Source organism: Bubalus kerabau, chromosome 17 (genome assembly GCF_029407905.1).
Source record: "Bubalus kerabau isolate K-KA32 ecotype Philippines breed swamp buffalo chromosome 17, PCC_UOA_SB_1v2, whole genome shotgun sequence".
Taxonomy (NCBI): Eukaryota; Metazoa; Chordata; class Mammalia; order Artiodactyla; family Bovidae; genus Bubalus; species Bubalus kerabau.
Window position 1 is genome coordinate 22,138,650 of NC_073640.1, and position 23,310 is coordinate 22,161,959.

The window sequence follows — 23,310 nt, forward strand, 5'->3', positions numbered from 1 at the left end:
TTCTCCCAAATCATCCTACCCTCTCCCTCTCCCACAGAGTCCAAAAGACGGTTCTATACATCTGTGTCTCTTTTGCTGTCTCACATACAGGGTTATCGTTACCATCTTTCTAAATTCCATATATATGCGTTAGTATACTGTATTGGTGTTTTTCTTTCTGGCTTACTTCACTCTGTATAATAGGCTCCAGTTTCATCCACCTCATTAGAACCGATTCAAATGTATTCTTTTTAATGGCTGAGTAATACTCCATTGGGTATATGTACCACAGCTTTCTTATCCATTCATCTGCTGATGGACATCTAGGTTGCTTCCATGTCTTGGCTATTATAAACAGTGCTGCGATGAACACTAGAGTACACATGTCTCTTTCAATTCTGGTTTCCTTGGTGTGTATGCCCAGCAGTGGGATTGCTGGATCATAAGGCAGTTCTATTTCCAGTTTTTTAAGGAATCTCCACACTGTTCTCCATAGTGGCTGTACTAGTTTGCATTCCCACCAACAGTGTAAGAGGGTTCCCTTTTCTCCACACCCTCTCCAGCATTTATTACTTGTAGACTTCTGGATTGCAGCCATTCTGACTGGCGTGAAATGGTACCTCATTGTGGTTTTGATTTGCATTTCTCTGATAATGAGTGATGTTGAGCATCTTTTCATGTGTTTGTTAGCCATCTCTATGTCTTTGGAGAAATGTCTGTTTAGTTCCCATTTTTTTATTGTGTTGTTTATTTTTCTGGAATTGAGCTGCAGGAGTTGCTTGTATATTTTTGAGATTAGTTCTTTGTCAGTTGCTTCATTTGCTATTATTTTCTCCCATTCTGAAGGCTGTCTTTTCACCTTGCTTATAGTTTCCTTTGTTGTGCAGAAGCTTTTAATTTTAATTAGGTCCCACTTGTTTATTTTTGCTTTTATTTCCAATATTCTGGGAGGTGGGTCATAGAGGATCCTGCTGTGATTTATGTCGGAGAGTGTTTTGCCTATGTTCTCCTCTAAGAGTTTTATAGTTTCTGGTCTTACATTTAGATCTTTAATCCATTTTGAGTTTATTTTTGTGTATGGTGTTAGAAAGTGTTCTAAATTCATTCTTTTTACAAGTGGTTGACCAGTTTTCCCAGCACCACTTGTTAAAGAGATTGTCTTTTCTCCATTGTATATTCTTACCTCCTTTGTCAAAGATAAGGAACATAGTTTTGTAAGTTTTGGCCACAGCAATCAGAGCAGAAGAAGAAATAAAAGGAATCTAAATTGGAAAAGAAGAAGTAAAACTTTCACTGTTTGCAGATGACATGATCCTCTATATAGAAAACCCTAAAGACTCCACCAGAAAATTACTAGAGCTAATCTGTGAATATAGTAAAGTTGCAGGATATAAAATCAACACACAGAAATCCCTTGCATTCCTATCTACTAATAATGAGAAGATAGAAAGAGAAATTAAGGAAACAATTCCATCCACCATTGCAATGAAAAGAATAAAATACTTAGGAATATATCTACCTAAAGAAACTAAAGACCTATATATAGAAAACTATAAAACACTGGTGAAAGAAATCAAAGAGGACACTAATAGATGGAGAAATATGCCATGTTGATGGATTGGAAGAATCAATATAGTGAAAATGAATATACCACCCAAAGCAATCTATAGATTCAATGCAATCCCTATCAAGCTACCAACAGTATTTTTCACAGAGCTAGAACAAATAATTTCACAATTTGTATGGAAATACAAAAAACCTCGAATAGCCAAAGCAATCTTGAGAAAGAAGAATGGAACTGGAGGAATCAACCTACCTGACTTCAGGCTCTACTACAAAGCCACAGTCATCAAGACAGTATGGTACTGGCACAAAGACAGAAATATAGATCAATGGAACAAATGGAAAGCCCAGAGATAAATCCACGCACCTACGGACACCTTATCTTTGACAAAGGAGAACCTTTTTCCATCTGACCTCACCAGGTACTTGCCTGGCTTCCTGCATCCCTGCTTCCTCCCCCAACTCCTTCCCTCCCGTCAGAACCAGCCTGATGGGTCAGGGTGGAGGCGATGGGCAGAGACTTCAACTTTGGGCTCCTTAAACCTTGTCCTTTCCAGGGCACGTTCCACATTCTACAGGGGGGATGGGATTTGAGGTCGGTGGTGGACAGCTTGTATTTTAACAGTTTCATCTTGGTTTCCTACGCATCGTATTTTTTTTAAACCTCAGCTTCAACTAGGACATCACACCCATGATTGTATTGATCTTCCTTGTGGCAAGACTTCCAGGATTTTTAAAATAAATCTTTATTGGAATAGAGTTGCTTTCGGGTATTATCTTAGTTTCCACCATACAGCCAAGTGAGTCAGCTATGCATATACATATATCCCGTGTTTTTTTGGATTTCCTTCCCATTTAGGTCACCACAAAACACTGAGTAGAGGTCTCTGAGCTATACAGTTGTTTAGTTGCTAAGTCATGTCCGAGGCTCTTGCGACCCCATGAACTGTAGCCTGTCAGGTTCCTTTGTCCATGGGATTTGCCAGGCAAGAATACTGCAGTGGGTTGCCATTTCCTTCTCTAGGTGTTCTTTTTTTTTTTTCAAGAGGACAGAGAGAGCCAATTTAAAGAAAAGTATTAAGTACTCACGGTGGCTCAGGTGGGACCCAGTTCCGGGGGAGGTTGGGACGATGGCTTAAGGGTGCCCACGGCTTGCTGGGTTGACAGCCCAGGATGTGGGCTTTGCTTCTTGCTGTCTGTGGCCGGCTGTGTCTCCAGGATGGGACAAACCGGTCTTTGGGGGTGATTTGTACCCTGTAGGGTCTAGGACCTGGGGGTCAGAGGAGGGGGATGTGGTGGCCCAAGAGTCAGGCCCCAAGGGTCAGAAGTCCTCCCCTCCCATCCCTTGCCTACTGTCCACCTTCCTGAGAAGCAGTCCTTCAAGTCTAGGAAGCAAGCTCAGGCTGGAGTCCCCGCGACATGGGCCCAGGGATTACATCTCGAGCAGATTAAAAACAGTCAGGGAGAAATCTGAGGAATTTTAATGACTGCCACACATCCCTGGAGTGCTGGTCCTCGTAGACCAAACACGCAGACTGGTGCTGCAGGCTGCAGCCCTCGGGGCCCACCTTCCCGTCCCCCACCCAGCTCGCTGGGCTCCCGCAGTGGGGTAGGGCTTGGGGACGCTCGTGGAGGTGTTGCAGTGAAGCCAGCGGTGGTGGCTTCCTCCCTTTGGCCTCCAAGCTTGGCTTGGTGCTGGGTCTTTGGAGGTCAGAGTTTTCAGTTGTAAGAATTGTGTGAACAGGAGGGCAGTTTAGTGGCTTCTGTGACAATTTAGCTGTTTGGTTCCCAGGAAAGGCCAATGAGAGTGGGTCTGACTCAGAATTCATTCAAGAGGTATTTGAGTGTCTGCTGTGCAGCAAGCCCTATCCTAGAGCAAAATGGACTCAGATCCCTGCCCTTGGGGGCCTCCTTGTTAGAGATGGCTGGACCTGAGGCCATGGACGAGCGCTCTCTCCCGCATGGGTCTCTCTCTGTCCCTGTGGCGGCAGGGGGTGTTCTCTCCTGGGTGGACTTTCTCCAGCAGCTGGAGAGGAGAGGAGGCGCAGCCTCAACAACAGAGAAGATGTCTTTTCCACCAGCTCTCCTGAGAAAGATCCCGGGGGACAACTCCACTTGGCTTCGCTGCAGCCAGAGGACATACGCTGGGCAGGTGGACCTGTGGCCCCTCGAGGCTGCAGTGTCCTTAGGGGAGTGGCCGAGGGCTCTGCCCCCATTTGCTCCTTTGAGGGGAGGTGCCATTTCTTTTGGGAAGCTGCCCCTTGAGGTCTGCTGGATTCTGCTGGAATCTGGTCTGGAAAGAGTGTGTCTGTTTCCCTCTCATCACTGGGGAGGAGGGGATCCCCAGCCCCTGACCCTGGAGTCCGGGCCCCCGGAAGCCCCCTCTAGTGCTGCTGCCGGCACCCTCTGCCTATTCCCCGGCCCGTGTGCATAGAGCACACGTGGGGGCCAGAGAACGCTCCAGAGGGCAGAAGTAACAAAGGTTAGAGGCACAGGTTGGAATCGGGGACATTGCACCTCAGAAAGTGGATGACCCTCTCACTCTTGATTCTTGAGTGAAGCCCAAGAGAAGGGGTCTCCCTGCTGCTGGGTGGGGGGCTGGAGCCCCAGAAAGCCTGTGCTAGAGGCCCCATGAGCATCATAGTGGCCTTCTGCCCCATTTTCCAGACAAGGAGCCCAGGGCCATGGAGCCCTAGCCCCTCCCTGTCACTTTCTCTTCTTAAGTGACCTTGAACCAGCCACTTAGTCTCCTGGCTGAGCCTCAGGCCCCTCTCTTGTCAAGCGGGTTCTTGTGTGTGATTTTGCTAAAACAGCGTTTTAATGACCCAAGTGGCAAAGGAGGATGCTTGCCTTAAAAACTGGAACCATTCTGCTGAAGTTTGTGACTCCTGTTTCCCTCCGTCTGGTCTCCCTCCCCTCCTTGGGAGTAACCGTGGATATTGTGTTCCTGTCGGCGACCTCATGGTACATGCGTGTGTGTGGCGTTTTCTTGAGTATACAAGTAGAATCGTACCCTGTGTGTCTTGCGTGTGGCGTGGGTTCTGTGTGTCAGTGTGTGCAGGTCTACCTGGCTCTTTTGAGCCTCTGTGTGGTTTTCCACACATAGATCTAGTTCACTTTCCTTAGCTGGGCATCCAGAGTGTTTCTGACTGTGGGCTAATAGAAACAGCCTTGCTTTCCACCTCACTGAACTTGAACATGTCTCCCTGGTGCACACGCATGAGTATTGTGCACCAGGGTGGACATTGAGACATTGAATCACTGGGTGTTAGGGTTTTGCAAAGATAAAATGTGAGAATGTTCCAAGCACATGGCAGGAACAGGGTGCTGCTGAAGGAGAAGTTCATGCTTGTGTTCCCTTCCCCCATTTGCCTCAGACACTGTCCTAGGTATCTGGTCTGCATTTTCTTACTGACTCCTCTTTGACAACGAAATCCCCATTTTATAGAGGAGCAAAAAGGGGCCCAGAGGGGTTAAGTAAGGCATCTGCTATCACTCAACTCCCAAGGGGCCTGCAGGCGCCTGACTCGCATGTCCAGCTGGGTTCTGGGAGTGAAGCATCCCTGCGCTGCACGGCCAGAGCTTACTCTCCAAGGGGCCTGCCTCCAGTGGCTCTGGCTCCCCAGGAACGCCCCGAGTGCAGGAACGCCGCCTCTGTGGAGTGTGCTGGGTAGAGGGAGCTCGCCAGGAATTTCCTGGATCAGCTCCAGGGCAGGCTGCTTGGATCTCAGGGTTACAGGGTGGCTGGGTCCTGCCTCCCACCCTTCTCTTCCCCTGGCTTGTCCCAGCCCCGTGCATTCTTGGAATCTGTAAGTTGTGCCGTGTTCTGTGGGCACCAGGAGTTGCCTTTGAAACCCCGTGGCACCAACATCTGTTAGCTCTTAGAGAACAGAAAGATTGACAAAGAACTGCTGGGGCAGGCGGTGGGGAAAGATATTAAGCTCAGGAGTATGAAGTCTCAAAGACAAAGAGGAAAAAACCCTAACTGAACTCCAGCCCGCTCCCCAAGGCCCTGCTTTGATGTGGGTTCCCATCCCTGGAGGCCTTATAAGGCACTGTGCCTGCAATTCTGGGCTCTGGGCTGGTGCTGGCTGCACATTCAGCGCCCGGAGGAGCTGGCCTCTCGTCCTGGGGCCCAGTGTGGGGCAGCGCTGGGACTCGGGAGGGAGGCAGGTCTGGGCCCGGTAGGCCACTCAGCCTGGCCACTGGGCAGGAGGCAGCCTGGCACCAGGTTGGGTGGGGCCGGAGGTGTGTGGATCTAAGAAGGTCTTTGATCAGAACTTGGAGCAGAGGCTGAGTCTGACTGTCCTAGAGACCAGAAGAGAGGGGGCCGTGATGGCTGAGCTGATGAAGAGAGCAGTGAGGGAGGTCACTGCACACCATACCCCACACTCGGGCTTCTTCCAGGGCAGTGTGGTGAAGAGTATGGGCTCTGGAGCCATGCTGCCTGCCTTTAATCCTGGCTCTGACAGTTACTAGCTGTGTGATCTTGGGCAAGTCACTAAACCTCTCTGTGTCTCAGTTTTCTCATCTGTAAAGTGGGGATGATAATCGTTTTACCTCAAAGGACTGCCACAGGGGTTAAACAAAGCACCAGAAATATGCACCACACAGAAGAAGAGTGTGTTTCTCTGTGTCTTGTTTCTTTGTGTCTGTGGGGCACCTCAGGTCTGGTGAGCCATTCCGCTTTGCCCAGCAATGTTCTGGTAGCCATTTGACAGTAAGAGTGCAAGTAATAAATGGTAACCACTGTCTGTCAAGCCCCAGTCATTGTATCAGATGTAATGCTAAGTACTTTCCGTGCAATGAAAGTACTTTCACACCTGCCCTGAGACAGAGTGATTGCTCTCATCCCTATGCAGAGACGGGAAGACTGAGGAACACTGGAGATAAACCTCCTTCACCCACGTAGAGCAGGGATTTGAACCAAGGTCTGAGCAGCACCAGTTCCATGCCCTGCATCCTCTGTGCTGGGGCTCCCTTGGGACTCATGGCCAGGAGCCCTGCATGCAGGGTTTGGGGCCAGGCCCTTAGGACCATCCTGCAGGAAGGCTCCTGGCTGAGACTTGGCCCTGTCCCAAACTTAGTGAGGAGGAGTCGTGGGGCCTTTGAGTCCTGCAGGACAGAGGGGAGTGTTTGGTCTCTGACACACAGGAGCGGCTGGCTGGGCTGATTTTCTGCACTTCTTTAAGCATGATTCTTGGTCCCCAGCAAGTGCCAGGACTCTTGGCCGCCTCCATCCCCATGCCCATGGGAGCCCCAGTTCCACTGTACAAGGTCGGGCCAGGCACCTGAAGGAGCTGGCTCAAGTCTTGGCCCTGCTGATGATCCACCGCAGGGTCTCCTCGCCTCTTGGAGGCTCCTCCTCATTTAAACCCACAGGACTGTTGGGAACCCCATTCTCTGGAGGTTCTGGTGAATATCCCAATTGATCAGTACCTCATATATATCATGAGGGCTTAGGGATGTGAGTGTCTGTCATTGGGATTGTTTTCCTATCTCATTCCTTGAGGGTTGAGGCACTTTGTAGGAAAACAGTAACAATTATACCTTTCACTTTAAAATTTGCACATTATTTTTATGAGCATTTGTTCCTCAAGAGATGGAAAGAGCAGGGCTGTTATGATGATAAAGGGAGATAATATAAAGTGCCTAGCACATAGGAAATGCACAGTAGGTGTCAGCTGACTTTTTAATGGTTTATCACTGTTCCCATTTTACAGATAAGTAGTTTGAGATTTCCCGAAGGCAGCGACTGGCCCCACATCCAGGGCGAGGGAGGCCACGGAGGCAGGATGTGATCCTGTGTCTGACTCAACATTTTATGTGGCCTCTGGCCTGGTGATTCAAAGCTTGAGGACCACAGACACCACACTCCCCAGGCCCTGGGCTGTCTGGGTCAGTGGAGGAAATGAATGTTTGCCGTAGTTGAGCAGCTGCATGGCCCTGGGTGTCAGTAGACCACAGAGCTGAGGAGCCGTCGATGTGGTACACAGAGCAGAGTGAGGTTTAGTGGGAAGAGACGGACCCCAGAACTTGCCAGAACTGTGCTTTCATATGCAGAGACGTATCTTTAATATGTCAAGGGAGCCAGGCCCGCTCAGCAGACAGTTTTTCTCAGGGAGCGTTGAAGCCGTCATCCGAGTGATGACTGTGGGTGCGAGGCATCGTTATGGGGCTTATTCCAGAAGGCTGCTTTGTTGCTGGTGACGTTTGGAGTCGTTAAACTCCTCTGAGTGTGCCAGTAAAAAGATGCCAGTGCCCAGAAGTTTCCATCTCACAGGTCCTGTCGGCCTTGCCAGGAGCGGTCAGGGTGGCTCAGAGGTCAGCACCGGCTCCCAGCCTCCACTGGGCCTCTGCACACGAGGGTCTGTCGCTTCCCTTGAAGACGGTCACCCACTCCTGTGAGGAAACGCTGCCTGCCAGCCTTTCTGGAGAAGCAGCATCCGTCTCTCTCCGGCATGAAAGAGCGGCTTTAATTGGCTGCCGGGGCGTCCCAGCCATCTAATGATGCCAGCTGAGTGCAGCCCTTTCCTGTCACCATCTCCCAGTTCCCCTGTCAGCTCCAGCTCTGTTAACACAAACAGCCAGTTTACAAGCCTAGGAAGTGTTCAGTGATTATAATAATTGGCGGAGGAGGAGAGAGAGAAGACATCCTGACTCGAAGAATAATGCAGCCTGGTTTTGAAGTCCATGGGACACCAGCAGTCTGAATGACCACATTTGAACAACGTCTAAGAAAGGGTGTGTAATGCCCTAGAATGATTTGAAAGAAGAAAGAGAACAGAGAACACCACTTCTAATCCATAAAACGTTAGCTGTTCATCTTTAAAAAAACACACACACGAGACTTATCTCCAGCTGTGTCCAATTGATAAGATCAGCTATACAAAGCATTGTTTTTCTTTTGTTAATCGAAGCGAGCTCTTGGTTTTTCTCTTAAGCATCTCCAGTGCAGGATTTTTTTTTTTTCCTTCTAATTTTTGAAGAGTGTGTTTTTTCTTTTTCTTTATACTTTTTTTTTTTTTTTCCAAAAGGAGAAGTTGGCGAGAGCTGCCAAGTTGAGGCTTTTTGTTGCTCCTCTTTTTGTGGTTCATGAAGCACTGCCATGGCATCACTGTGGGCATTAAGAGAGAGAAAGCAGTGTGACCCTTCCCCCCACACCCAAGCCTCATCTCTCCCCCAAAATAGGAACATTTCCCAACGTGGGTTCCTTGGAGCATAAATCCCGTGTGATGCTTTAGAAAAAAGCTTCCTGGTCTGAATAGGTTTGAGGGGTGCAGCATAAGCTACTACTTAGGTATCTGCAGTTTGTTACCATAGTAAGTCTTGCAGTAAAGGGTCTTGTTTGCATGCATGCATGCTAAGTTGCTTCAGTTGTGTCTGACTCTGCAACCCCATGGACTGTGGCCCACCAGTCTCCTCTGTCCATGGGATTCTCCAGGCTAGAATACTGGAGTGGGTTGCCAAGCCCTCCTCCAGGGGATCTTCCCAACCCAGGGATTGAACCTGTGTTTCTTACATTGCATTAGCAGGTGGGTTCTTTACCACTGGAACCACCTGGGAAGCCCAAAGGGCCTTGTTTAACTTTGTTTAAAACAATCTCTTTTGATCTCATTACTCCTCTTGGCAGAATACCAATAAATACAGAAGCTGTTTGACAAGTGCTAGTCTGGGCTCCTCTGTTTCTAGAGTCATCCTACTGGAGTGGGATCAGATAGATGGGACCTTTGTTGATATCCCAGAAATTTCCCAGCCTGTGGACCTAACTAACTTCCCTTGCCAACCTGACAACACGTGGGTGGCAGCCTGACCAGGCTGATTGGGAGCAGCTCTGCTACATGGCATGAGTTACTGGACATTTTAAACTCATGCCTGCAGACCAAGGCAAGGCATGTGCAAGGATCAGGGCAGCTGCTGGAAGGGGGAGATGTGGGATGCATAATTGAAGGTCAGCTAAAGGCAGAGCCTACGGGTTCCTAGATGTGCTGAAGATGTTGTGTTGGGTTTATGTTAAGGGATTATGTCAAGTTTGGGTATATATATGTTAACAGCTGGGTTTATGCTGAGGGAGTGCTCCCTTCAGCAAACCAGGCCCTCTTTAAAAAACTCATCAAGACATCTGCCTGGGACCCTCTCATAGAGGAAGGATCCAAACTGAGGTCTCCTCTAGGGACCCACAGGGGTGGCTCTGGTCCTGCGTCTATTGGGTTGCCCCAGAAGGGTAGAGGAGGGACATTTTCTGAGCTTGTCTTTGTCATTTACCTGGGTGGAGGGTGGATCTCCCTTTCCAAGTGGGAAGTGTGAGCCTGTGTAATGTTTCGTGGCAGGCTATAGGCTGAGAAAAACTTACTTTCTAAAAAGCAGCGCAGTAACAAACTTTACAAGTGCCATAGGCTCTCCCTACTTGACCTAAATTTCCATCGGAAGAATGAGAACAGGGTCCCTGCTTCTTTGTGACCAGCCACACACACCTTCACAATGCCACCTTGACCGTAAGGATGCCAGGTTCCTACCTGACTCCAATACTTCTTTAATATTCCTGCTTTGTCTTCCTCTAGGAGCTTGTGGGTGAAGTTTTCAGAGAAACGCTCAGCGAGGAGGAAGAGGAAGACTTTCGGCTAGAAGGTACCAGAACCTATTACTTTCTTCCCAAGGGCAGTGAGGTGAGGAAGGACCATCTGGTCTACCTTATGCCTTGCATACCTTCCAGAAAATCTGCAGACCAGGAGGAGGAGGACAGGACTTTCTGTGGGGGTACACTGGGGGTGGATGGGGCGAGGAGCAAGAGGGAAGTGGAGCGCTGGTCTTCACTGGGAGTGGATTCAGGCCACCCAGGCTCACATCCTGCTCTGTGTTAGCCATGGGGTCTTGAACAAGTTGTTTGACCTCACCTTCCCCACTGCGGTGGAGTGGCCACTCGTAGGCTTCTCAAGCAGGGCTAGGCATGTAGTATGCACTGTATGAAGCAACCCTCATGCTTCTCCATTCACATCACACACCTGGAGCACAGGTGTGCACACGCGCGAACAGAGCCCCAGCCCCTCACCGCTTTCCTCTGTAGTTCTCACTCCTTGCTTTCTTCAAGGAAGCAGTGCATTGTAGAAAGAATTAGGACACTCAAGTAGAGAGTCGGGGGCCACTGGTGTACTAACTTGACTTTAGGAAGCCACATCCCCTTTCTGAGCCTGTTTCTATACTTGTAGAATGGGAATGAGGGCCTCTTCCTACTCAATTCCCTAAGCTGGTACAATGACTGGACAGCATATGAAAGCATTTGCTGAAAGGGATAGCATTTCCCTTTTCCACTCAGAATCAGAGGAGAGAATTGCTGAACTGGCGCAGCCTTTGGGCAATAAATGTGCTTTCCTGGAGGCTCAGACAATAGAGAATCCACCTGCAATGCAAGAGACCTGGGTTTGATCCCTGGGTGGGAAAGATCTCCTGGAGAAGAGAATGGCAACCCACTCCAGTATTCTTGCCTGGAGAATTCCATGGACAGAGGAGCCTGGCAGGTTACAGTCCATGGGGTCACAAAGAGTCAGACATGACTGACTGACTAACACTTTGTACAGTAAAGCCCTCTCTGGGACTGGAACAGGGGGCTGGCAGGGGTCTCTGAGGGGAAATATAGGTCTTGGAAGGGCTGTAGGGTCCTGAGAGGAGAGTAGACCATGCCAGGAAGTTCTGGAGGGGAGCCTTGGCAAGACCCAAGGACTGTGGCCACATCAGGCCTGAGAGCTGTGATAAATGTAGACTCCTCAGCTCCACCCAGGCTGCTGAATCTGGTCTGCTCTGTAATAGGCTCCTCAGATGACTTGTGTGCATGCTGTACTTTGAGAAGCACTATTTTGAGAGATTCACTCTGTGGCCCAGGATTTGGAGGGTGCCTGGGACCCGAGTATCTCTCAGACTTTGCTCAAATTCAAGCAGGTCCCAAATACGAGGAGGAGGAGGCACAGGGACAGACATCTCTGTCAGGACTCTAGGGTGTTTCTCTTGAGCATATATGGATCTGATGGCTATACTCAGGTTCAGTGGCTTTGATTCTCATTGTTCCCTGGGCTTCCCCAAGCCTCAGCTGTCATCCTTGGCTCCATGGAGAGATGGCAGCACCTGGTGCCTAGAGGTGATCGGGGGAGTCAGGTGAAGGCCTGCAGGATGTAGGATCTGGGGGCTAAGGTGACCCCAGACAAGGATTACATGGGCTTCAGCACTCATTCCATTTTCCATTCATTTGCTCAGTCACCTGGTAACTCAGCAAGCTCATCCTCTTACTCATTCATCCTTCCATCTATTCCATCCATCCCTCGCCATACAAGTACCCACCTGTCCACTTATCTATCCATTCATCCACCCATCACTCACTCATCATCCACCCAGTGATCCATGACCCACCCATCTAACGCTCATTCATCCATCTTTTGCTCCATCCTTCACCACCATCCTTCCATCACTGCCTGTTCCTTCATCTACCTACTCTTTTGTCACCCATCCGGCCAGTCCTTATCTACCACCCAGCCATCCAGAATCCATCCTTCGCCCATCTCTCCCTCATCTATCACTCATTCCTTAACCCATTTAACCATCTTCCAGTTGTCATTCACTCATCCCACCATCTGTCTATATTTTCATCATGTGTTGAGTCCCTGGTGACTGCCCCAAATAAGGCACTTCCCTGGCCACTGAGGCTCAGCCTGAAATCATGTAATTGGTTTCATATGAGGCATCTTTCCCTGCAGACATGACATGCCCATGGAATCCTCCTCTTCGGAAGGGGGGGTGCTTTGTTCAACATCTGATCAGAGTATGAGTCCTGTTGGATGCAGTAGCAGGAGCCCTTGGCCGAGGAACCCAGAGACTTGTCTCCACGTCCCCCTCCCCTCCTGCTCCCACAGAGACTCGCTATGGCTTTTGGCCAGGCCCCTCCCTCTCTAACACAATGCAGGGGGGTGTGGGCTCCGCGGATGCACAGAGAATGTGGGCACCCTGTAGAGAGGATAAACTGCTGTGGGGTGGCACTTATAAACATTGGTTGATGGAGGGGAGATAAATAGGAGGTGCCCAAGAGTCCCAGCTCCTGTCAGAGAAAGGGTAGGGATGTTGGTGGCACTTGGTCCATCCCTGTGGTCTACCAGCTGCAGGTCAGGCTTCGAGGACAGCTTCAAAGGTGCCTCGACTGGGCACCTTGCCAGTCATTGACGGCGTCCACGTATATCAGTACCACCTTTGGGGTGGGGAGGAGGAGTTGGGAGCCACAAGCCTGACTCAGTTTCCAACTAGGGATTAGACTAGGTTGTTGGTGGTCAAGTTTCCAGCCCCTTTTCTTCAAACAAAAGCTTATACAGAGCACAGAATGTAAGACAGACCAGGTTGCTGAAAGATGCAGTGTGTTATAGATAGGATGTTAATTACCTTTTATGTAACAAAAGGTACCAGACAGCACTCTGGATTTCCTTGTGTGTATGAATGTGGACCACATATGTATGTATATAATTGTGTAGCTAGAAGCTTAGACAGACAGAAAGAGTAGTTCCTTCTGAACAGGGGAGGAGGAGATTAAAATTGGAAAGCATGGTCAGAGGATTGTAGTATTAACTGTAATTAATGTTTCAACTTTTACAAGAAGAATGTGATCATGTATTCCTTTGAAGCGAAAGACTAATAACAGAATTAAAAAGTGAAAACAGTGAGTAAATAAGGCAGTAGGGCTGGGCTGCTCTGGGCCTGCCTGTGTGGCCCCTGAGGCTTCTTGGAAGGGATGCTGGCCCCAGCAGCCGCCTGTGGTTCTTGGGCAACCACTGGTGCCGGGTCCGAGGCAGCACTCCCAGGATGATGGACGTGGCTGTGGATGGCTAGGCCTGGTGGGTGCTGCCGCGTCCTGGCCACGACGAAGCAGCCACCTGGCCTGGAGCTGAGGCTGTGGGCATCCCTCCGAGCCTCGGGCCAAGGGAGAGCAAACTGAATCCTGAATCTCCTCTTTGTCTTCCTGTTGGCCAAGTTCATTGCCTCTTGGCTGGCTGGAGGGCTGTTAAGGGAGAAAAAAGGCCATCTGAGGCGTGAAGATAAAAAGAAGTCTTTTAGCCATCCCAGGAGAGGATGGCTTTAGCTCCAGCGTTGTTATGTAAAGCCGGCCCTAATCCAGCGTCTTAACTGCCTTAACTGGCCAGCTGGGAGCTCGAGGGATGGGAGATTAAGGCTGGGCCCAGAGCGAGGGCTGGGACTGCAAGCTCCTTTTGAACTGTGGAGAGAACAAAGTAAGCATGAAAAGTCCAGAGCTGTCCTGGCGTTGCGGGCGGGACCTACGGCTTGTAGGGGGAGGGGAAGGGGACCCCCCCCCTTTCTGCTGACCCAGCAGGGTGCTAAGGACTGGGGGGTTCACCCCACCCTTCACTCCAGTGCCCATCTGAGGTCCCCATCTCGCCAGTTGGGCAGGACGACAGGTGGTGGCAGCCTGTGGCTTGTGGCCTGAGGTGGACCTTGGTATCAGGGGCTCCAGGAAGCATGTGTCTAGGGGTATCCTCTCGACCCAGCATAGACTGAACTCTGGCTCTGCGCCCGTGAGGGGAGAAGGACCTGAAGATGGTCACAGGCCCCTTCTCTCCCCACGTCCCCTCTCTCCCCACCTGGTGCTGGCCACATCCCTGCTCAACATCTTGGCTCACTCCCACCCCTCACCCTTGGCCTCTGACCACTAACCCTCAACATCATGACTGTTTCTTGTCTTTCTACCTCGTTGCTTGGAGGTGAAAGTGGGCAGAGTGTGTTAGCTCGGCATCTTCCATAGAAAGTTTGAGTCCACAGAGCTCTGCCTGCTGGTCGTGCATTTATTAAGGACCAAAAGTGAGTCGGGCAGCCCCTCCCTCTGGGGCCTGGGCCCCCCGTCTAGGCCCCCAGGGCTGCTGATAGACAGGTCTTGTTTTGGCCCAGCCCAGGTGTCACCTGGCAGAGTCTGCAGGGGTCTCGGCTTCTCTGGCCCGAGAGTGGAGGTGCCTGGAGTCCTGTGGAGCAGAGCAGTGGTGTTGGGACTGACACCCAAGGGCAAAGCAGCCCCACTGTGAGCTCAGGGCCTGTCCCAGTTGGCACGGCCCAAACTTGGTCTTCCTGCCACCCCATGGGAGTACACAAGAGGCACCCTTCTCCCTTTATTCTGGAGTCAGACCCCAGATCCAGGCTGGCTGTACTGCAGCTCACTGTGTGATCTTAGGAGAGTCACTTAACTTCTCTGTGCTTCAGTTTCTTGTTGGGGGCAGACATAGCATGTCTTCCTCTGAGGGCCTGTAACAGCGAGCTTATTTATATAAGTCCAGAGTGCAGCGCTGGTTCAGAGTATGCCAGTGTCTGGGAGCTGTCCTGACTCTTGTTTCGTGGGTTCTTCTTTCTTGAAGAGGAGCCAACTGGTGTTTGTAATTATTTACTAGTCCAGATCAAAGCCGGCCTATTTTCAAAGCTTCTTTAATCCTATTAGAATCTCTGAATGTCTCCTTCCACTCCCAGTGCGTGACATAGTCTGGCATGCCATAGAGCTCAATAAAAACAGATCTTCCTTGACTTAGGATGGGGTCGTGCGTGCGTGCTAAGTTGCTTCAGTCGTGTCCAACTCTCTGTGACCGTATGGACTGTAGCCCGCCAGGCTCCTCTGTCCATGGGATTCTCCAGACAGTAATACTGGAGTGGGTTGCCATGCCCTCCTCCAGGGGATCTTCCCAACCCAGGGATCAAACCTGTGTCTCTTATGTCTCCTGCATTGGCAGGTGGATTCTTTACCACTAGCAATATTTGGGAAGCCCTAGGATGGGGTCACGTCCCAATAAACCCATTGTAAGTTGAAAATATCATTAGTTGAAAGTGTGTTCATACATCTAACCTCCTGAACATCATAGCTTAGCCTTGCCCACCTTACATTAGCCTACACTTGGGTGAAATCATCTAACACAAAGCCTATTTATAATAAAGTGTTGAATAGCTCATGTCATCTATTGAATACTGTGCTGGAAGTGAAAAAAAGTTGGGCTGTCTGAGTTCAGGATGGTTGTAAGTATATGGGTTCTTGACCCTCGTGATTACGTAGCTGACTGGGGGCTGGGACCCTCTGTCCAGCATCACAAGAGGAGTTGTGCCACATATCGCCAGCCTGGGAAAAGATCCAGATTTGAGATTCCACGTACAGTTATGTATCACTTTTGTACCATTGTCAAGTCAAAAAAATTGTTAGTCAGGGCCCAACCGTGCTCTCTAGATGAATGAAGCCAACACCATGAAGTGATTGGAGTGCAGCTCCCAGGAAAGCCCCGTGTGCCCCCCTCCAGCCCATCGAGGCTCCCAGGCGGGAAATGTCAACCCTTCACAGAGCGAAGGAGCCCTTGGGAGGCCTTTCGTCCCCTTCATTTGTAGTAAGAAATCTGAGGCCCAGAGAGGGGCATGACCTGTCTCAGGTCACACAGCAGACCTGAGGACAATCTATTCTTCACTCAACACGTTTTAATATTTGCTGAGTGCCTACTGCAGGTGTGGGGCCCTGTTAGGCCCTTGGGTTCCAGCCATGGACAAGGTAGGTGGGCCTTTCTGTGAGGGTGTTGGCACGAGGGAGGCAGGCAGTGAATTGATAATCTGGTTCATACAAGGTTCTGGGAGGGGTGTTCTGTAAAGAGATAAAACCCAGGGAAGGTAGAGGGTGACAGGCCTCTCTGAGGAGGTGACGTTTCAGCCGAGATGCAGGTGCCAGGAAGGAGCCACCCTGGGCAGATGTGAGGGGTGAGCAGTCAGAGGAGTGAGGGGAGCCCCAGGGTGGGAGGGTTGTGGGGTTTGGGGGAACACAGAAGGGAAGCCCAAATGGCAGCCAGAGACCAGGGGGATGGGGGTGGGGCAGCCGGCAAGGGTAGGGCCCCGGGCTGGGATTTCATGCTGCTTTTGAAGAGAGACTGCTGGCAAGTTTGAGGTAGGTGAGTGCCAGATTCTGACTTCCCTTTGCACCAGAGAATTGTGGCTTCTGTGAAGGCCGGGTCATTCTGAGGTGGGGGGGAGCAATGAGAACAGGAGGCGATTGCGATGGTGCAGGGGAGAGGTGATGGCCTTGGCCTAGTGGGGCTGAGGGGCTGGAGCGACGTGGAGGGGCCTGGGTGTGGGGTGGTAGGGCTGGGAGAGAGACGGAGGGTGAGGGTAAGAAAGGGGTCCCAGGGACACCTTAGAGACGGGGCTTCGGGAACTACACGTTCCCTTCTGAGGTGACGATGTCTTCTGTTTTTGGATGTGTTGGCCTCAAGGTGCCTGTGTGACATGCAGGTAGGGCTGTGGAGCAGACAGATGGACACCAAGTCTGGAGTTTAGGGAGCAGCTGGGGAAGAGAGAGAAAGACAGAGAGAGGGAGGGGACTTCTCAGGAAGAAGCCATGGACTGCTCCACCAGAGCCCTGGAGTCCCAGGCGAGGCTCTCAATCGATGGGGCAGCCGGTGGTTCCCGTCAGTCTGGGAGGAAGGGGAGTTCACTGCCGAGCAGCAGGGACCCCCAGATGGAGGGGGCAGGCGGGCCACACCCCGCTGGCTCCCCTCCCTCAGTTCAGAGCCTGTCCTGCCGGCGAGTGTCAGTCGCCCCGACTCCAGTCCACTGCAGTCCCCCAGAAGCCCGGGCTGCAGCCGTGACAGCAGTTTCTCTCAAGTCTGTTCTTCATAAAAGCTCAGCTTGAACAGTGGAAATTCTGACTTGTGTCAGATACCGAGGAGGCTTTCATAGCTTCAAGTAGCTCGGGGTTAGATTTTAAAAGTTGAATTTCATCACATGTTTTAACTTGGGCGGGGATGGGGGAAGAGTGGCAGGGACATGATATTTTTAGCCCAAAGAAGGCTTTTTTCCCTTTCCCTCTCCCTCTCCTGGCGTTTTCCCCTCCCTCCCCCAACAGATGTTTCGTCTCAATCCTATTCAAACCTCAAAGCAGAATGGCCATCAACCTTATGCTCTGATGAGAAAAAAAGGCCAGAATGCTATTTGTTGGGAAGGGTTTTTTTTCCCCCCTTTCTTCTTTCCCCTCGGTCACAACTGGCCCTTAAATAAAATCTACTTACAGAAAAATGTAACCTGGGGAAGCAGGAGTGAGGAGAAAAAGACCCTGGAAGGGGTAGACACCCACTGGCAGAAACTGCTGGAAGCCAGCTTCGAGAGTACTGCATTGGGTCAATTATGTGTTGGTGGTGGTTTTGTTTTTCCTGAAAAGCAAGGGCTCCAAGTGATGGAGAGTTAAGTCAGGATTCTTTGGGGTCTGTTGGATACTCAACCTGAACTTGCTTAAGATCTGGTTCATAGGAACTTCCCTGGTGGTCCAGTGGCTGGGATTCTAGGCTCCCAATGCAGGGGGTCCCAGGTTCGATTGCTGGTCAGGGAACTAGATCCAACATGCCACAGCTTAAGACCCAGTGCAGCCAAATAAATAAATAAATTTTTTTTTTTTTTTTTTTTTTAATCTGGCTCATAGATTTGAAAAATCCTAAGATAGATCTTACCAAAGAAGGGCTGGTTGATTCAGGAGCTCAAACCATGTCATTAACACACACACACACACACACACATTCATTCATTTTCTCTCTCTGTCTCCGTCATCTCTCCATCTTCCCTCTGTTAGTGTCTCCCAGTAAGGTGGCCAAGATGACTACCCAGCTCTGCGTCCTCATATCCTGTGAGCTGAGCCATCACAGGTGAAAGATAGCACCCAAGTCCATTATTTCTTGCAAACGTTTGATTCTTACTTTACTGGCCAGGGCAGATCTAGATTTTTGTGGGACCCAAGTTTATCCAGTTTGGGGGTTGTCTTTTTTAAGGGAAAGAATACACGATTCTCTTTCATAACTGTGGACCATTTATATACAAATATATGTATTTACATATTTCTATTTACTATGCATTTATTTCCCACTAAACCTAAATAAATATATCCCCAATTCAAGTTCCCCTTAGCTCGATTCCAGAAATGCTTGTGTTCACTCCAATACCACATGACACAAGGGGACGGGCGGGAAGTCAGAATGGGAAGAGACAGCATTCTTAACCAAGCGAGGATAAAATACCTAATTTTGAAAGCATCACAAAAACAACCAACCACGTCCACACATTCCAACTTGGAAGGAGCCCGTGCAAGTTAGAGGCCCAGCAACTTTAACCTCGTCAGCTTCATGAACAACTGTCCTTTGGCATTAGAGCGAGGACACAGGGCCACCAGGATAAAATAAGCTGGTCGGGTCTGGGTGCTTCCAGGAAGCTTGGAGTGGGATCAGCGCCCCCATAAACCACATGGATTGAGCTGGGGGAGGGGCGGCCCACTGGAGAAAACCCAGATGCTATTATCAGAAAGAGGAGCATGGTTGCGGGACAGGCAGGAACAGGTGTTAACCATTGTCCTGTGACACAGTGGACAGACCAGTGGCTGGGGAGGCAGGAAGCAGGGATTTTCGTTCTGTTTCTACATCTTCTGTGCTCACATCCTGATGCTGCTGCTGCCAGTTGTTGTGTTTTGATGACGATGATGATACAGTCCTGTGTAGGGTGACAGGCTGGGGCTGCAGCAGTGTTGATGATAGCAGCGTAATCAGGGCAGGGAAACCTAACCCAGCCCCGGAGCACAGGAGGGCAGGCTTCTCAGAAGATAGGGACATTTAACCTGGAGACCTGAAGGAGGAGCAGGTGTTGAGAGACAGAGAGTGTTCTTGGCAGGGAATACCGGCTCTGTGGAGAGACGGGGCTGGGAGGTGGTTCCATCAAGTTGGCTTCTTGCGCCTTGTAGAATGCAGGCGGTACCACACCCTGCATGGTGATATTAAGAGGACTTAATGGAATAACGTGTGCAACCACTAACTTCACCAGCAACCCCGGACAGGCCACTGCTGTATGCAAGGACACACACATTTGTGTGTCTCTAGGACGCTCGTGCCCCGAGGAGAGCCTCATGCAGATAACACAAGAAACCATTTGGTCTGGAATGCACATACGATATCTTTCTCTTTTTACTGGCAGCAGATTTACCCTCCTAATTATATTTGGCATAGGCTAATATTAAAATTCATCTGCATTCCCTCTAACAGCTGCTCTTGAAGGGTTGGGGAGTCAGAGACATCCTGGCAAGCCACCCTGAGCCTAAAATATTTGTGGCAGATAATCTGGACGTGGACAGTTGAGAAAGGCCTGTGGGTATGTTAAGGCCAGTGTCCAAACTCCAGCCAGGAAGCTCTGGCTTGTGTTAAATCTTACTTTCTATCAACTGAGAAGAACCTGCCAGGTAACCAGGCTAAGGTGTCCGCCAGGCCTTCCAGTATTAGTCATTTCTGGTCTTTGGTGGGGCTGACTTAATCATACCGTGTTTCAAATTTGTCTCTTCTTCCAAAGTTTAATATCTACCAGGCCCTTCTGGATTGTGTTAACATAAGCTGGCATTTGCTGATATCATCCAGGCTTTGGATTTTAGCCGATGTCTGGGATTCAGAATGGACCTACCCATTTTAAACTGCCCTCTTTCCCACTCCAGTTCCCAGCCACAGCAGAATTCATAGTGTTTGTTACGTAGCCTGTGTTCTGTCCACCTGGGGGATTTGGTGCAGTGGGTCATTCTGGGATGGAATATTTGCTCTGTGCACGTATGGTACACTGTGGGCAGCCATGGGGCAGTAGCCAGCAGGGCCAGCTCTTGAGAAGCTTGCATTCTGGCCACGTGGACGTGGTAGGCTCCCATCGTTATCAGAAAATCCCAGAGAGGACTGCAGACTGAATGAGTTTAGACAGCCCTCTGCTAGCAACAAATGTTTGTGCAAAGTGGAAAAAGGGGGCCCCTCCTCAAGACACCTTTCTGCCATCTGCCCAAAAACTGTCATGAACAATACACAATCGAAGATGTCCGGCATGTGAATGGCGCCCCCGAGGTGTACCATGCACAGTTGTCGGCTTCTCAGAGCCAGAGTCCCAGTGACCCCAAGTGACCCTGACCCCAAACCCAAGGGAGGAGCCCTGGGGCACTTATCCTACTCAGGAGGGTGGGGTCTCGGGTGGGTGGATCTGTTTCATTTCACAGCCCTTCTTCTTCTCATACTGCTTGGGCAGCGCCAGCTGTCAACAGCTCTGGCTGGGTTGGCTATGCCATCCTGTTCCCTGGATCACTGCTAACAGTCCCAAGAAAGTGACCGTGCCTCTCATAGCGTGAGGTTCCAAGGGAGCCTTGGATGCCTCCCATTAGGTGGTTCATGGGGGGCCCATGATCAGAGTTGCCCCATTTAGGTTCTTTCCTACTCTCCCCGGAGGTACTCAACACTCTCTTCTTTCTCCCTCTCTTCCTCCCCACCCCCACCCCCTTTTTAAACTGGGGGAGGGGAGAGGGAAGAGACTGTCTTTGATCTCAGCGGAGGAAAAAAGTCTGTTCTGTTCAGGCTTTTGGCTAACACAACAAACAGTGTTTAAAATTTAACTTTGCTTAATTAATTAGTAATTCTGTTTAATGCTGTCTGATCTCCCTCCAAAAGGTATTTTGAAGCTTGAGAAGGGAACATCAAAGGGAGCCGGGTGAAGATGGTCAAGTAATGCATTTAATCTGGCAGTTGCTGGGGGTGGAGAGATGCCAGGTTGGGAGCTAATGTGGGACAGAGCCATCATCTGGTAAACACAGCCGGCCGGCTGGCTCCTCATGGCCATGGCCATGGTGAGAGGAGGGACAGGGGACCATTTCCACAGAGAAGGAGCTCCACACACTGCCCCAGACTCTTTGGAGTTGAGACTTGGTTTTAAGAAAGCAGAGTTGACATTTCCTTTCTTCTATGGCTGCTGTGTATGGTTGGGCAGGCTGTGGACTGCACAAGGATTTCCAGTCAAGCAGGTGAACAGTAGGTGAAATTCAGCCTGCACCCTGCCTATCAAGGCTGTATTCTCCTGGGTGTGCAAAACTGCACAGTCCACCACGTTTACTCAAAGGGCCAGGAAGAGTATGTATTTTAGCCTTTGTGGGCATTAGAGTGGCTGTTGCAGCTACTCAACTCTCTTTCGCCATAGACAATGGATGTGGGTGTCTCTGTGTCCCAGTAAAATGTTATTTACAAAAATAGGTGGTGGGCTGGCTTTGGCTCATGGGCTGCCGGCCCCTGCTCTAGGTCACCCAAGGGTATGTCAGGCTAAGTGAAAGGCTTTCCTTCCTCCTCCCTCTGTCCCTTCCCTTCTTTTTTCTCCTTCTCCTTCCACTGCTTTCCAACTAGCAACTGAAGAGTGCCCAGAGTCCCCCTGAAACTGTGCCCCCTGAAAGATCACCTCTGGGGGAAAAAAAAAATCAGTGGACTGAACAGGCATAGGGTAGGAGATGAGGAATGAATGGGCTCAGGCTCTGGTGCTAAAACCCATCCTGACAAAAGTACTGTTCTCCGGTTGGTGGGGCCTGGGAAGCCTGCAGTGAGCCCCATTCACCCTTCTCCCATCTACCCATGAGCCTGAGGTTGGACGGGTGGAGAGAAGGGGCTGTGTTCTGCACAGGGGTGGCTGGGGTGGGCAATGGTTTGATGTCATTTAGTTTCAGGGGGCTGACTCACATGTGTATATAGAAGCAGGGCCCCTGAGTCCCAGCCCAGGCGTCTGGCACCGGGGTCTGCACGGCTTTCTGATTGATCATCTGCCACCTCTTCTGGCCCCTGGGCAGGGGACAGTGAACGGGAGAAAGGCTTTCTTTGGTGGGGGCAACAGGGTGCTGACTGTCCTTGTTCCTGGTCCCAGGCCCCAGGGCAGATGGCTCCCAGTAATACTACCCACCTGTGCCTGCCCCTCATGCTGGGAAGGGGCCCCTGAGGGGTGTCCAGGTGGTCTTCTGAGCTTTGATGGGCTGAGGGGTGGGACCCACTGATGAAGAAAGGACAAACCCTGGTCTTTGGAGAAGACATATGAAGGGGATAAAGGATCGAGGGGGAGGTTCCCCTCCTCCCCAGAAGAGGAGAGAGGAGGGCAGGCAGGGGAGGGCCTAAGGGAGGATGGGCTGTCTGGGTGTCAGGGGGAGGGGTGCCCCAGAGAAGGAGAGAGCAGGGACAGAGGTTTCTTTTCTTTGGGTTTTATCAAGTGGAACTTGAAAGGCAACATTGAACCTGAAGGTGGTTTTCTGATAACTTCCCTTTGAACTTGAAGTTTGGTTTCGATAAGCCTCGCCGGCTTGCATCTCCAGCCAGGACCTTGGCAGAGGGAGGCAGCAGCTTTGAAGATGGAGCTGCCCTTTGTTTCTCTTTCTTCTTTTTCTTTTTCTTCTTCCCACGATGGCAGCAGCTCTGGCCCAGCGGTGTGCCGGTAGATTTGAGATGGAGGGGTCAGGGTGGTGCAGGCTGTGCGCTTGGCTGTCCTTGGGTCACTGGCCAGTCTCCCACCTGACTTCTCCGGTGTCACAACCAGACCTCTTGGCCATTGAGCTGTTTGCTTTGGAGGAGCAGAGAGTGCTGGACTTGGTTTCATCCCCTACCCCAGGAGCGGGCAGCATCCTGACCTTCCTCGTGTCAACCACCCCAGCCATGAGGATGCCAGGTGCCCCCACCTGGATCTTTAGGTTTATTCTCAGTGGCCTCATTCTATGAAACCACCAGGGAGGAGCCGGGGTCTGTGACTGAGACGGGGTCTCTAGCTGGAGCCCTTGACAGCTTTAGGGAGTTGTTGTCTTGCTGTGGGGGCACAGAGATCTGGGGGCTCCCTGCATCCCGCTGAGCCCAGCTCAGTCAAGAAGGGAGCTGTGATGGAGCCAGGACATCACTGGCCGTGGAGGCCTTCCTTCCCCACCTGTCTAGC

At 50.7% G+C, this 23,310-nt stretch overlaps 1 protein-coding gene across 2 annotated transcripts in view; it reads left to right on the forward strand.

Annotated features, from left to right (window-relative positions):
- NKD1 (NKD inhibitor of WNT signaling pathway 1) overlaps window positions 1–23,310 on the forward strand; it is a 91,430-nt gene that overhangs the window by 52,275 nt on the left and 15,845 nt on the right. For both annotated transcript variants that reach the window (XM_055552816.1, XM_055552817.1), the window contains exon 4: window positions 10,104–10,170. In XM_055552816.1, coding sequence (XP_055408791.1) covers window positions 10,104–10,170 — 67 coding nt within the window. The remainder of the gene's footprint in view (window positions 1–10,103; window positions 10,171–23,310) is intronic.